General features: G+C 40.5%; 1 protein-coding gene across 3 annotated transcripts in view; it reads left to right on the top strand.

The window, feature by feature from the left end:
• Window positions 1–14628, top strand: part of nsd3 (nuclear receptor binding SET domain protein 3) — a 28488-nt gene extending 13860 nt beyond the window's left edge. For 2 of the 3 annotated variants that reach the window (XM_082555093.1, XM_082555092.1), the window contains exons 15-25: window positions 371–517; window positions 3617–3773; window positions 5835–6037; window positions 6133–6245; window positions 6342–6488; window positions 6584–6706; window positions 7219–7335; window positions 7691–7832; window positions 7945–8051; window positions 8160–8364; window positions 9348–14628. In XM_082555093.1, the coding sequence (XP_082411219.1) occupies window positions 371–517; window positions 3617–3773; window positions 5835–6037; window positions 6133–6245; window positions 6342–6488; window positions 6584–6706; window positions 7219–7335; window positions 7691–7832; window positions 7945–8051; window positions 8160–8364; window positions 9348–9613 (1727 nt within the window). In that variant the 3' untranslated portion in view covers window positions 9614–14628. The remainder of the gene's footprint in view (window positions 1–370; window positions 518–3616; window positions 3774–5834; window positions 6038–6132; window positions 6246–6341; window positions 6489–6583; window positions 6707–7218; window positions 7336–7690; window positions 7833–7944; window positions 8052–8159; window positions 8365–9347) is intronic. The other variant, XM_082555094.1, reaches the window with a different exon arrangement.
• Window positions 14629–16107: the final 1479 nt, after the last annotated feature.

The following is a 16107-nucleotide window of genomic DNA, read 5'->3' as shown; positions in this document are numbered from 1 at the left end:
GATAGCAGTGCTGTGTCTGTTTTCCATCATGATACTAATACTATGAACGAGTCGGGCTGTTACACTGCACTCCACTTAAAAGAACCACGTCTGTCCTGAGTGCCGATGAAAGAAAACATCCTTTTTTCTTTGTGACTTTTAGCTCGTTTAAGCCTCACATTTAACTTCAAGTTGAGTGCACTGTCTGGCCTCTTTCTGTTGAGACCAACTTTGTTTTACTTTTGTTTTTTGTGCGTGTTACAACTGTGTATGAGTATGTGTGTTTGTGTGGCTGTGCACGCGTGTTTGTTCTTTCTCTTTTTGTAAACTTTGGGTAATTTTCGAGTTTGACTGCGGCTCACCCCCGTCTCTTCCTGTGTGTCTTGTGTAGGGCTGTTAGTGCAAGACCTTACTGACACCATATTAAGTTCATATGCCTATAAGTCCCACTACCTTCTGACTGAGTCAAATCGTGCTGAGTTGAAATTACCTATGATTCCCTCTCCTTCGTCAGCTACCAAAAAGAATGTTGGGAAAGGTAACTGAACAGTTTTTCTCTTTCTCCTTTGTCCCACTGGTCTGTGTTTGTGTTGTGCCTGCTCCCATTCTGACCCCCTTCCCTCCCTTTTTGTACACATCTTTCATTTCAAAGCCTTGAGGTGCAAAGTTAATTAACTGACTACACATGCAGTTAATTTTAACGCAGAGTGACGCAGAGTAACTTCAGCCAAGTTCCCTAACACATTAACAAAACAACAGTGGGCCTCATGCAAGAATTAAGTCTTGTGCTCTCATCCCAAGCCTCTCATTGAAGGGTTGCATATGAGAAGCCAGAGTCACAAAAGTAAAATTATTGTAAAATTGGTCTTTCAAAGATATTACATTTAGAAAGGCACAAGTGTACATCAATTCTGTTTAGCTGTGTACTGCTGACTCATTGTCACACAATAACAGCGCAGTAGATTAGGCAGAAATTGTGCTCTTGTATATAATAAAAGGACAAAAAAGGCGATTCTTTAACTGATGAAGCTGGAGTGAGGAATTACCGACTCGCTGGAGTTTGGTGTGCAATTATATAGATTGAATTTATTCATTTATGCAAAATGTGTAATATTTAAGGCAATCAATCCGTGGATATTGTCACTGTACTATACAACTAGGCCTCATGGCTGCGTATTCATATTAAAGATATGAAAAAGATACATTTGTGCTTGTTCATTAATCAACAAAATTAAAAGAGATGGCGACATAACTGAAATAACACATCTCATCTGCCTAAGTATGTTATTACGATAGACTCTATAAAAGATGGACGTGGCTTCTGGGTCTGAAAAGTAAAGCCAAACATGTCTTCTGTGGTAATGGTCATTGCAAAGACACTTCTGGTTGTATCAAAGTAAACGCGTTGATGACTTTACTGGCTCATTGACTTCTTTGGGGTCATATTGAATAAAACATGAATGTTGTTTTGTAAATTATGATTATTCTCAGAGTCAAAAAGAAGTGTTTTCCAGAATAAATGAAACCTTGCAGACTTTCCAAGACCGACTCTAAGGTGTCAGGATGTTTTCTTTTTGATGCTAAAGATACTTCTTTATAGCTTTATGACTTTGGTTGAATATTTGGGCATCTATGATGTGAGTTTGGCTGAGCAGACCGTTCCCTGACACCCTGGTACTATTTGAATGATAAGAACCTAAACATTGAAATGCCTTTAAACCTTTGTGCAGTACTCTACATGTATAAAAGGGAATAATTTGGCATGAAGTTAGAGGCGACAAATTCTCTCTGCAAAGTTACGATGGGAAGCAATGAAGAGGAGCCAGTGTCACAAACACGGATACTGTTCAGCAGGATGAGAGGTATTTGGTTATTCGTCTTTTAAGTCAATTACAGAATAAAACCGCGGTCCCCAACCTTTTTTGCGTCACGGACCGGTTTATGCCCGATAATATTTTCACGGACCGGCCTTTAAGGTGTCGCAGATAAATACAACAAAATAAAACTAGTACCGGTACCGAAAAAAAGAAGATTTATTCATAACACACATGAAAAGACCGAGGAAAACCGAGTTAACAATAAAAATGATAACAAAATAATGCTGAAAACCGATAAAAACCCTGAAAACCATATATTTCACACCTGAGCCTCAACTCTCGCGGCCCGGTACCAAACGACTCACGGACCGGTACGAGTCCAGGGCCCGGGGGGTGGGGATGGTCAGTGCAAAGCTAAAAGTCAGACTAATGTGGAAAAATCTCTTTTTAACACAACTAATCTGAACAGCTCATGAATTTTGTTCACTCATCCTGTTGAACGTGAAAAGTTCTTATTTATCGTAGATCTGCTTTGTTTGTATGAGTGGTTCTTGCATGAGGCCCATCGTAAAATTGGTTGCTGATGCGCAACCAATCTACAAACTTCTTTGCTAAAATAGTCGGTTATAAAGAAAATAAATCAGTTTATCTGCTGGTAAAATAAAATTGGTCCTTAGACCTGCAGCATGGATGTATGAAGTCCCAATGCAGGGACGGACGCTCTGGGTTGGTTCAGGTTCTCTCTGTGGTTTGTGGAGCTTCTCGCTGCTGGAGGCGCATTGCTTCTCTGCTTCAGCACTCTGGGCTTGGTTTTGATTTGAAAGACCTCGTCCGGCGTCACCTCTTTTATGGCAACTGCAACTAAGTTTGTTTTTGACTGAAAATTTCAAACAGTATGACATTTTGGCTCCCCTCATGTCTTTGAGCTTTGACCTGCCTTGGATGGAATATAATCCTAATCATTTAGTACAATTAAGCAAAGAACTGTTTCCAGGTGATGGAGGTTAAATTACAGGGTTTTTTCTTCTTTTTTAAAAATTATAATTCTGCTATTGCATTTTTTTTTTAAATTACATTTTGGAAATGGAAATACTGTAAAGATTTGATTCCATGCAAGCTGGTCTGTGCAGAATGTGATATGTGTGATGGGAAGTTTGCTTTATGAGCTGGACTGCATGCCGGCTTTTTGCCAGTACTTTGTTATTTGAGTATAACCCTGATTCATTGTTAACCTGCTGGCTGATTTTTATTCCGGTGCTACCGCATGTATTTCCCATAAGACTGGTCTTGGTACAGTGCTCTGAATCTGATTGCCAGACATGCTGTAACCGCTGCAATAAAATGCTATACCCAAACCAGGAAACCCATGCAGGGTTTCCAATCATTTCATTCATGCCGTCAGGCTGTTACAGGAGGCTTCACTCAGACCAGAAGGTCCTAGCCTTAGTTTTTCATTTAGATTAATAGCCAGATGTTATTGTGGTAGGAATGTCTTCCTAAGGAACACTGTTTTAACTCACATTAGATGCTAGAAAACCACGATTGTATTCTGTATTTATAGACTTTGTACTAGTTGTACTTTTAGTTAATAGGCTTGTCTGCAAATGAGATTCAGAGTTTGACCAGGTGTTAAGGTGCATCACCTAATCATGCACTCCTCCTCTCTTTGCATACCTACCCCCTCCCCACAACGCATGCACACACACACACACACACACACACACACACACACACACACACACACACACACATACAAACACAAACACACATCCATACACACATACGCAAACACACACATGTATACATCCATACAAATGTAGGAGGCAAGTTGCTGTGCTGCGACTCATGCCCAGCTTCCTTCCACCCGGAGTGTCTGGAGATGGAGATGCCGGAGGGGTCGTGGTCCTGCAGCGATTGCAGGGCAGGGAAGAAACCTCACTACAAACAAATTGTCTGGGTCAAACTAGGCAACTACAGGTAGGAAGCACAGATTGGGGACAGCTGAGGGTTATGCAGCTGTCACTTTGTGGTATGGATGCATTTAAAGGATAAGATAGTGATAGTTTAGATTTCAGTGCATGATTTCTACCTTTTAATCCTATTTAAAAAACCACAGAAAGTTGATTGCACATAGAGTCTTCTGTGTCGTAGACCTCCGCTGTTGTCCAGAAACCCAGTAATGACCAGCAATACTGTTTCCTTTCTTATAATAATCCTTCTAGTCTTGATAATTTAAATCTGCCACAGAAGCTGAAACTGTTCAAGTATCTTTTGTCCAGAGCCTTAAAAAAATTAAGACCAACAATCAGCCACAATATTAAAACCACCTTCCTAATACCGTTTATGTCCCCCTAGTGCTGCCAACACTGTGTCTGACGCATCAAGGCATAGAATCCACTGAATGTTTCCTTTAGTATCGGGTACCATGACGTTAGCAGAAGAGCCTTTAAGTCCTGCAAGTTGCTGCTCAGTCAGAATGAGGATTTAGAGACTTTGGAGACCCAAGCAATATTTGTTTATTTAGCACTTTTTCCTCTCAAGAGTTACAAACTCCTTTACAAAAGCCAGTATTCATAATAAAAGGTTAAAATAAAAGACACTAAAATTAAACGGAGCAGAAGACAAAAGAAATCATCATCAATCTGTGAAGATAGTCATTCTCCATTCCTGCTAGAAAACACCATCAGAGTGAACGGCTGCAATGAAGTTATGTATCTGGTCATGCAACAGTGTTTGTTCCATGTCATCGTAACAACCACATGAATACAAAAAACACTGATAGGAGCATCACACTGTCTCTGTCAGCTGTTATTCTTTCCATAGTGCATCCTAACTGCCATGTCCGTGCGCCCCAGGGTGGCTACAATGTAGCTTGCCATCACCAGTGTGTGAATGTGTGTGTGAATGGGTGGATGACTGGATGTGTAAAGCGCTTTGGGGTCCTTAGGGACTAGTAAAGCGCTATACAAATACAGGCCATTTACCATTTCTTCCCCAGGTAAACAACACACACTCACCCAGCCGTTCACATGACGTAAAGAAGACATGATTCATCAGACTAGACAACCAGTGATCCATTTTTGATGCTCACATGACCACTGCTTGTGCTTAAAGCTTGCATGAGAGTGCTGACTGTTTTATTCATCAGTCTCTCATGACCACCATTAAGAGTTTCACTTATTTGTGCTACAGTAGCTAATCTGGCAGATCAGCTACACAGGACAGCCTTTATTCCTCAGTGTTATCAGAGACCGTAATCTCAGTTGTCTGCTTGTATTCCCATGGGCCTCTGTTGGTAAATGCTGTGTACTGGCAACGCAAAACAGGACATGCATCGCAGTTTGTCTCTTAAATCTTTGAGAGACACACAACCTATTTTTTCAGCTTCTAACACATACGTTTTAAGAATAGACTGTTAACCAGCTGCCTAATATATCCCACCCCATCATAGAGGATCTTGTAACTAGACTATTTTATTTAGCTGAGCTGTCAGTGGTTTAAACGATCTGTTTTTTACTTGCGTCTGCAGCAGGAAGAAATCTAATATGAGCCTGAGAACCGCAAACATGTCAGGGGGGTGCGTGCATGCAGATTGTTGGTCTTGGTCTGTTTAAACTCAGTGTAGCACATTGTTTTCACACCTCATGGGGAAACAGGATGTGATAATATAAATGCAGGTATTCAGGAAACACTGAGCAGTGCTTTTCGCTCTCACACTGACTGTCAGTCAGGCTCAATATTTGTCTCACAGTTTAGAATCTTCTGGCAGATTAAAGGTGTGCACACAGATAATTATTAATCTGTTGATGAAGCAGCTCTGAATTTGATTTAAAAAAACAAAATTTCTAGGCAGAAACAAATAAATACAGTATTTCCTCTCTAAGTCATGGTTCACCTTTTCGAGGACTCGCTGCATCGTGGATTTATCTGTAAATTTAGATTGTGGAATTTCATATCACAGGCTTCTGTGGCCTATAGGTATTTTTATTCTTATTCACTTTTGCCCTTGATTTTCTAATGATGTCCCTTGCTTGCCAGGTGGTGGCCTGCAGAGATCTGCAACCCTCGCCTGGTGCCATCAAACATTCAGAGTCTTCGGCACGATATTGGTGACTTCCCGGTTTTCTTCTTTGGCTCCCATGACTACTACTGGATCAACCAAGGCCGCGTCTTCCCATATGTGGAGAATGACAAGAACTTTGTCACAGGACAGATCAATATTAACAAAACCTTCAAGAAAGGTAACATATTCCTAAAATCCTTCCTTCTAATCTGTTGTGATATCACTTCAAGCCAAAAGAAAAGATGATTTTCTGAGTCGCTATTCATCTTTTAGCTCTGGAAGAAGCAGCCCGGCGCTTTCAGGAGCTTAAGGCGCAGAGGGAGAGCAGGGAGGCTCTAAAGCAGGACCGCAATTCTCGCAAACCACCACCCTACAAGTTCATCAAGGTGAGCAGATGGAAAGACCAAAAGGTGGTTATAAGTTTTGATCGTCAAGTTTTCAGGGTTGTTACTAATTCTGTGGCTGCTTTGTTTTCCTGTCAGTCCAACAAGCCTGTGGGGAAAGTTCAGGTGCACGTGGCCGACTTGTCAGAAATTCAGCGATGCAACTGCAAGCCAGCAGACGAGCATCCCTGCAGCCTGGAGTCCCAGTGTCTCAACCGCATGCTGCAGTACGAGTGTCACCCACAGGTCTGCGTGCATCTTTGGGTTTTTATGTCATTTGTGATTCAGGTAATAAAATCTAACTTTTAACTTTCTGTGGTTGGTTGTGCTCCTGTGATCAGGTGTGCCCTGCAGGAGACAGCTGTGAGAATCAGTGTTTCTCCAAACGGCTGTATGCAGAAACAGAAGTGATAAAGACGGAAGGGTGTGGCTGGGGCCTCAGGACAAACCAGGCACTGAAGAAGGTGGGCGCTGCACTTAAAATGCAGACCTTTCATCTAAAGAGCATCAGCACATCTGATTTGTATTTGCTACAAGCTGAAATGTTAAATAAAGCAATCTAAATTAGTTTAACAATCAAATTAAACATAGAAAAATACTGAAAAATAAAAAAACTGAATAGATTACAATAAAAGCTCTTCTTATTAATCTTGCAAGCTGCCTACCCTGCAGAAAAGCTTTTAAACGCCCCAGTGTCTGTGATATTTGTTAACATATGTTCATTTATGCTATAAGTATCTTCTTCTGCATACAAACAAAAACATCTGAGTGCAGTAGCAGTTTCTAGATATGTAAATTCAAAAATCTAGAAATCAGTTTCATCTGCCAGGCAAGAGTGTAAAAGTTCAGCAAATCAGTGGTTCTCATATGTGTGTTTGTTATTTGTTGTCAGTCTGCTTCCTAGCAATAAGTAATTTTTAAGTGCGTGTCTGTGTAATAACTAAAACAATATAAATGTGTTTGTTGTTTCCTGCAGGGTGACTTTGTGGCCGAGTATGTGGGAGAGGTGATAGACTCAGAAGAGTGCCAGCAGCGAATCAAACGTGCCCATGAAAATCATGTGACCAACTTCTACATGCTCACCCTCACCAAGGTAACATCTGTGACGTTTACTGGACACTCAGGATACACAATGCTAACAACAATAGATAACATACAACAGGTAACAATAGGTAACATACAACAAGTTGTAATATTAGTCAGATAATCCATTAGAAACGCCCCCAAAAGACTCCAACATACTTTTCAGTGATCTTAAATTGTTTTGTTTTTTTTTCACTTCCTCATTGATTTAATTTTTCAGTCCTTGACTGTCCCATTTATTTGTTCATCCATTCATTTCCTTGTCCAATTTGGGGTCAGTTCACATAACATCCCTGATACATAAATCGTCCACAGAAGAACATTTCCTAAACTCTGGTGTCTTAATACTCACGTCTTCCCGGTAGGATCGTGTCATCGACGCTGGCCCAAAAGGAAACTCGTCTCGGTTTATTAACCACAGCTGCAGCCCAAACTGCGAAACCCAGAAGTGGACGGTAAACGGCGACGTTCGTATTGGAATCTTTGCCCTTTGTGACATCGAGGCTGGTGAGTTAATCTGCAGCTCTGACACACATTTTCCTTCATGTATATTAAATGTACTGAGAGCAAGTTGGATGATTCCCATTTAATGTTGCTCTTCTCCCTGGTGTCCCTGCAGGCACAGAGCTGACGTTTAACTACAATCTGCACTGTGTGGGCAACAGGAGAACGTCGTGTCACTGTGGATCAGACAACTGCTCTGGATTTCTTGGGGTCCAGCCATCGGTGAGAATGTTTGTCATCCCCATTAAAATTCAGAGTACCTAAGAAGGAGCAGCCAAGTTTGGAACCTGTGTTTGATACCTCTTTCTTGTTTTATCATATTTCCTGCAGAGTGCTGCAGTGACGGAGAAAGAGGAAAAGGCCAGGAATGCAAAGATGAAGCAGAAGAAGCGGAAACTGCGGCCGGAGGGCAAACACACACACGAGTACTTTTGCTTCTGCTGCGGAAAAGGAGGAGAGCTGGTGATGTGTGACAGGAAGGACTGCCCAAAAGCGTATCACCTGCTGTGTCTCAACCTCACCAAACCGCCATACGGTAACGACAGAAATGACTTTCTGCATGCTTTTGTTTAGTTTGTGTTGCTCCTGAAACGTTTCTGCAGGTCAGTTTCTTGCAGTTTTCCAGGGTTTTTTTTGTTTTTTTTTAATTGGCTGTCTGTACTTTCAAACCTTCTCTATAATACTATGTTATCAGTAATGTACCGGAAATTAAAGCAGATGTATTAGGACAGGATATTAGAAGAATTTCCTGTTCTGTAAATCATCTCATTGACAGCTCAAGTTTTTGTTTGGGATCTCTTTTTGAGGTTGGAAACTCCTGTCCTCAAAAATCAGTTCACTCCACAACATAAAAAAATCAGCACAGCAGGAAAACGACAAAGGTGGTGGAAAGCACAGCATTTAAGTCACTGTTCCCATCCACCCCTGTATGCTGTCCTTATGCATCAGTTTTCCATGAGCTTTCCATTTTGGATTTGTAGCTGGGACACAGATGCAGAAGTGTCTGAAGGAGGCAGGGAGAGACATCCACTCCATTTACTTTTAAAGCTTTTGTTTTTATCAGAAATGTAATGGAGCATATAAAAATTAAGCTACTCTGTGGAGGTAGATGTTACACTGATTGGACACTTTTTACCTTTATCCGTCTGTTTTGACTTCTGTGCTGAATTAGTGTCTAGATGACGATCTCTCAGCAGTGTGACAGTTAACAGGAAGGCTCGTCCTGGGCCTATGCTTTTTTGGAAATCGAATTTCCCAGAGGAACCCACCCGAGGGATTAATAAAGTTCTATCTAATCTATATCAAAGATCAGCACATACTCATTTGTAATCTGGTTCACATGCTTTACACCAGTTTTCCCAATCAAAGCAAACACGAAGTGTGATGATCAGAGTTGTGATTGACATGTCAAGTGGACTGCAGATGTGGTGGGCTATATGTGATATTTATTTTTAAATAATCTCCTTTTTCAGTTCTCTGACTTGATGCGTCTGTAATTAACCCATTTCCTGTCTCCAGGGCGGTGGGAATGCCCGTGGCATGACTGCAGCGTTTGCAGCAACCCGGCCTCGTCTCTCTGTGACTTCTGCCCTCGCTCCTTCTGCCGGGATCATGAGGCGGGGGCGCTCACCACCTCCTCCCTGGACGACCGCCTCTGTTGTTCCAGCCACAACCCGCTCAGTCCCCTGGGGGCCAAATCCAGCTCCACCCAGCAGCGGCGCTCCGCTCAGAGCCCCGTCAGAGTCAAAGAGGAGCCGGAGTCAGGCCAGCCGGCCACGGAGTGATAAAACCCTTAATACCTCATTCCCTGCAAAGTGTGCTCCAATCCACCTCTGATCCTAAGCAGTGCACTACAACAGGGAATACAGTGCTTTTTTCTTTTTTTTTTGACACATGCGATGGCCGCAACTCAGAGCTGAGACACGCTGACGAACACCTTGATGCTGTTTTGTGGCGACAGTAGGAGAAGGACCAGAAATCATCAGGCACCGTTTTCCCTCCTGTCTTGCCATAAAACACCACTACTTACACTCTCTGCAGCTCGCCTGCGCCCACTGGAGGGCCCAGGCCACCACCTCATTATGTTGTTTTTAAATTTTTACTGCTATTTTTTTTTCTTTCTTTCTTTTTAAAGCAGTGTAAGCGTCGTCACGTCTCCAGTTCCTGGCACTTTGAAGAACTCACTGAGTGAGGTGGAGGAAGGGGCAGAGAGGAGGAAAAGGATGTGGGAGCTGAAGCTCTCCATCACCACCAAGCTGCTCCTCTCCTTGTTTACCTGCTGTAAGCTGTGGTCTCACACACAGGGTGGCTTTAGGATGGAGACGAGCCAGCTTTTCTCGTGATCTGTCATCCTCTTTATCTGTTAGAGAAAAGGAGCGGCGGGGAAATGACCAATTTCGTGCAATTTGTTTTTTTCCAGGACCACACTACATTCCAACCTTCCTTAAACATGGTTTTAATATGCTTATGGGTATAGATAAATATAATTATATACAGTATCTATGTTTGTTAATGTTTACAGACAGATTCTCTCACTTCATCTCAGTGAGTGGTGTATTATGTTTGTTTAGGTGTTGAACATTACGCAGACCTCCTTGTGAAAATAGTCCTATTAAGGTGAAATATAATGGTATATAGTGAAATGGTATGACATTTCAGAAGTTCTTGTGATTTTCATATTGCCAGTCTCACTCGCCATTGTGTACATAATTGGCTCACAATATTGTAAAATACTAAAAAGATCAGGAGGGGGCGGAGCCTCACCTCTCTGATTGTTCTTGGAAGATGGAAAAGCTTTTTCTTTTTTCTTTTTTTTTTGTAATAATAATTGAAAAAAAAAAAACAAGACAGATCCTTTTTTTAAAAATTCTTTCTTTAAAGCTATGTTTTCATGTTTCCTCCAATTAGTTATTTGCAAAGTAGATGGAGGGGCCCAGCTTGTGATCACTGGTGCTGTCTTAAAGAAGTGTTAATAAGCCTTTAAGTTTGGGTTTTTAGCTGTAGTTACTACTGCCCAGATGCAGTCCACTTCGGTTGTTTCGGTTCGGCGTACTGTGACGGCTTTTTTGTTTTCGGGGATTTGGGGTTTTTTGCCAGACTTTTTCTGAAAAGCACTTTCACGCGGCTCATTGCTACTCACCTTAGCTAGGTCATACGTATACAGAAATGTATATTAAAAGAACATATGACAAGTGTTTCAAAATGGATACCTCTTCTTCTTGTATTATTGGAAGTTAAACTGTGTTGTAACTTTTTGCCTCTCGGTCAGAAACGTGGTGAGCGCTGGGTGTGGCTTGTTTCTTCTGAGGAAAGTGGCCTAAATGCTGTTTTTATTTTATTTTATTTTTGTTTCATATTTCTTTTATTGTTTGTTTTCTTTTACATTTTTCTTTGGCACACAAGTAGGAAAGACTGCCAACCCAGCTTCGTCCAAAAAAAAAAAAAAAAGAAAACAAAAAAAAATGTCCTCCGTGTCCTCCAGAGACACTTCTTCATTTTCCAGCTTGAGAAAACTCTTAAGGCTGGGCTTTATATGGAGACGTAATGGTGTAACAACAGTTCAGTCCAGTATAATGTACAAACTTCTGTACAGTGTTTTTAATCGCTCATCGTCAAATCTCAAATTTTTGTATTTATTGCACCACATTTTATACCAATTTCTTTTTCAAACACCAGTGCAGTAACTTGTCTCCCTCTGTAAGGAAATAGGCTTAAAAAAACATATGGGGAGTTTTACGTAATATACCTGTATTTTCTTTCTTTTTCTTGTTTTTTTTTTTTTTTTTTTTTTCTAAACATTTGGTGTAATGATTCCACATCCGGTAACAGCCGCTGCTCATCAGCCTGTGTCGTGACTCACTGTAATTGGTGTTTAAAAGCAGTGTGAAGCACTTCAGTATTGGAATGTAAAGTTTCTGTTTCAGAGCAGGTTTTGCAGCCCGGACTCAGGTGGTTGTCACTGAAGGAAGCTTTTCTGTGATCGCGCCTTGCTTTGTCAGTTACACTGATGTTTGTTTTGTTTTTTGTGCCCTTAAAAGATGTATTTTCTCTTTAAAAAAAAAAAAAAAAGTGCAACAGGGTAAAATGGTGCCAATGTTTCCAATCAATTTAGGTGATTTAGGGTCTTTTTAAACACTCAGTTGCCCGTTTATTAGATAGAACTTCAGAACTGGGATGAAACTTCGAGGAGGTTATAATGCTCATTATTTTTCTACTGATGTTGATGACGGTAGAATAAATGGAGCCTTTTTCAGACATGATATGAAACATACAGGGCTTCAAGGTGCTGACACTCAGGTGCGTTTTCTTTTTTTTTTCTTGTTTACCTGAGTGTTGTTGAGGCTGACTTCAGTCTACCCACACTGGTACATCACTAAGAGAGATCTGTTTTCGCAGACGAATGTTTTTATTTTAAGTGCTAATAAAAACTGAGCCAGTGAGTTAAAATGACATTATGTTCTTTATATTGTTGTTTAAGGTATTCTTTACTGAGCTGAGGAGCATGTGCAGTCCTAATCTTTAGTGGGATTGCATGAGTCGTAAACTCGTTCAGATGTCGATGCTGATAGATTAATCGTGGGTAAATATCTGAAAGGATGATCTCTACGCCACCTCTTGCCCAGTCACCAGCTGGGATTGTATCCAGCCTCTTGTTACGCTACAGCTTCTAAATGGACAGTTTTATTCTCCGGCCTCTAAAACAGGGATGTCAAACTTATTATACATCAAAGGCCACATGCAGCCCACTTTGATACTTAGTAACTGTAAAAACACAGTTAAAAGTCCAAAAGTTTATCCCCTCAATATTTCCAAAGCTGGACAGATTGGAGACTTTGCCAGGCCAGTTCTGGCCCCCGGGCCTTTTGTTTGACACCCTGCTCTAAAAAATTTGCCACCTCTAAAAACAAAAGCTGAGCATTATAGCTTTCTTTAAAATTTTATTTCAGGCCTGATAGCAGTGTGGGTTGTTGTTGGTTTTACCTAATAAACTGGCAGCTGGCTGTAAATCATGAGGGAGAAAGAATAAAAGCCTCCGAATGCAGAAAACTAAGACGTACTAGACGTGTTTTAGTTGTTTGAAAATACTCACCGTTCATTGACAAATTATGTTAATATGCACAAGTCCGGTTTCTGTGCGCTACAGGATTTCAGTTTAAGTGTGAGGCCTTGAACGACCTCTGGACACTGATTCTCACTGATTCTCGCTTGTGGCACACAACACAAGGCCTGATTAGTTTAGGCAAAGTTTGAGGCAGGACACTTGATGCCTACTCACTCGCTGTGATAATCACCTGACTTTTTTTAATGTCCGACAACAGATATTTGTGAAAACGGGGACGTTAAAGTCAGATTTAATTCGACCACGGGGAAATGAACTTTTTGGGGTCAGACTTCTGTTTTAATTGATTGATGTGCATTCAGAAATGCATAGAAAAGCTTGAACTATGAACTTTTTGCCCCCTTCAAGTTAAAGTCTCTCACTCTTCTGCATTCGGCAGTTTCTTTCCTATAATTCCTGTTGTTTTGTGCCTTTCAGGAAGCCTTTTTTAAGATGGGATTCCTGGAGGCGAAAAAAAGGGGATAGTTGTATTTGTTTTGTTTTTAATGCAATTAAGCACTTCTAGTTTTTCTTTTCTTTTTACAACTGTATTCCTTGATAATCAAGTAGGTCCATGACTAAAGCACCTATTTGTGTACTCCAAAAGGTCTGTGCGTCTAAACTTTAGTTTCTTTCTTTTTTAATTTATTGATGTACTGTTTGTTTGCTTAGGTTTGGGGTTTTTTTGAGCACAGGTTTCGTACGTGTATGATTATCGAACCGTAGGCATCCCTGACTCGTGTTATCTGCTTAAACAAAAGCGATCATTTATGATGATAAAACTTGTCTTAAAGCTTCTGTTTTTTTTCTGTTGCTTAGCTGAACTGCATGCTTCCAGACAACGACTTATTGCCAATGTCTTTTTGTTTGGTTGGTTTTTTTTGGTTTTTTTATTGTATTGCACAGAGATTCTGCAAAACCGAACGGCCTTTATTTTCCTTCGCACCTGCAGATCGCATGATCGCGCTCATTTTTTTGTGCCAGTTTGTCCTCTCCCGGCCCTCCTGCCTGACAAAGCAGCAGTATTATTTAAGTGTTCATCTGAGTTACTTCAGAAACTGTCTGGTGTGTATGTTTTGGTTTGAAGAGACAGCATGTTTGCTCTCATTTAAGTGGCCCTTATTTTGTTTTCCACCCCCTGTCTCTGTGTCAAAGGGCATGTTTCAGTTCACTGTAATGTCTTTTGTGTTTTGTGCAATGTTGCCGACTGTCATTTTGGGTTTTTTTTGTTTTTTTTTTAATTAACATGCTGTCAAATAGTGTTGGAATAAATAAATAAATTCACCTTCATAAGCACTCATGATCTCTTTTTACTTGTAGTAAAATTGCTTACAGTAACTCTAACTGGGGTCATATCTATCTCTCTTGGTGTTGCTTCAATTAAAAAGTGGATGAACACAAAATACCATGTTAATTACTGTTCAATCTGTGTTACTGCATACTACATTATTGTTGAAGAACTTGTAAATAGTTTGCATTGAACTTGCATAGGATCTTGTTACTGTGGCGTGCTCTTTTTGCCTGTAAAATTCTGCTTCTAAATGTGTGTGACTGTTGAGACGACACTCTTTTTGTACATGACTGTCTTTTTATTTGAGGATATTGATTCTGTCCTTTTTCATTCGAAAGTTGAGTTTGAAGAGTTCAGACATGCCTGAAGTTTGACTTTAATAAAGCTGTACTCTGTCTCAGTGAAACACTCCCACTGTGTGTGGCTTCTTTTTTTTTATTGTTTGGTGAGAACAAAGTGAACCAGAGCAAAATGCATCCAGGGGCAAATTCTTACCACTCTGCAGTGGAGTTATTATACAGTCGTGGCAAAGAGAAAATAGATCATGCTATTAACCTTCTAAGACCCAAACTCTTTCATGGCATGCATTTTAAAATTTTCTTTGCTATTTGAGCTGATTGGTACCTGATGAATGTAAAAACAAAAAATTACCAGATTTTAAAAAATTTTTTTTTTACTGAATTTTGTTCCTTAAAAATGAGATCCACATATGAGGACATTTATTTTGATAGAACAGTGGCAGCATAATGTCCTTGTACGTGGATATCAGGCCTTGTAGAGGAAAATTAAGTATTTTGGTCTAGACATCCTAAAATGTGATGTCCACATATGTGGACTCCAGGTCCTAGGATGTTAATGTCAAAAACTAAAATCCAAAAGTAGCGTGTGATTGTAGAACTGCCTTTAGCAAGTGTGAAATAACTTAAAGTAATCATGATCTGTATGAGTTTATCAGTTTCTCAAAGCATAATGGAGGAATTTTGGCCCATTCCTTACAATTTCAGACATTTTAATTGGGTTGAGGTCAGGTTATTATATAGTAGATTTTGTGCTTTGGATCATTGTCTTGTTGCATGACCCAATTTCAGCCAAGCTTTATTTATGACCTCACATTAGACCCTAGAGTACTTTGGTAAACAGAGGCTTATAGTTGACTAAGTGACTGCTAAACAAGCACCAATCATCACCATGTTTGATATAAGGTGTTTGGATTTCTCCAAACGTCCTGCTGTGTTCAGACATCTCCACTTTTTTCAACATTTTCAACTTTCTCCTAGCAGCACATACTGTTGTGAATTTTTACATTTACCATGCTAACTGAGGAATGCATCTTGTATAACTTCTTTGCCACTATCTGATCATTTTAAGAGTTACACAACTTGCCTCATTCGCCCATTTTTTTCTATGCTCTTTCTATGTAACCTTCCAAGTAGTAGGAGAGCTGCTCTACCTGAGCTACAGCCACCCCTATACATAGAGAGTGAAAAGAGGTGAGTGAAGAAGAACAACGTACCATAGGAACCCCCCAGCGGCCTAGGGTTGAGGGTCACCTGATCCAGTTTTAACTATATGCTTTTTCAAAAAGGGAACGTTTTAAGGCTAGTCATAAAGGCAGAGAGGGGTCTGTCTCCTGAATCCAAACTGTGATCTGGTTGCATGGAAGGAGGACCTGAACGCAGAAGGATCTGCCTCCCATTCTACTTTTAAATATCTGAGGAACCACAAGTAAGCCTAAAAGTCTGAGAGAGAAGAGCTGTATTGAGATAATATAGAAGCAGTAATGGTGTGTCTAAGTCTGTCCACATACTGCTTCTGCATTTTGGAAAATTTGTCATTATTCATCTAAGGTTCTGTGTACCTGATATGAAGACCCAGACTGGAGTGTTTGT

This window comes from Aulonocara stuartgranti, assembly GCF_965226115.1.
Source record: "Aulonocara stuartgranti genome assembly, chromosome: 12".
Lineage (NCBI taxonomy): Eukaryota > Metazoa > Chordata > Actinopteri > Cichliformes > Cichlidae > Aulonocara > Aulonocara stuartgranti.
The sequence above is the reverse complement of the archived record's forward strand: the minus strand, read 5'-3'. Positions and strand labels throughout refer to the sequence as shown.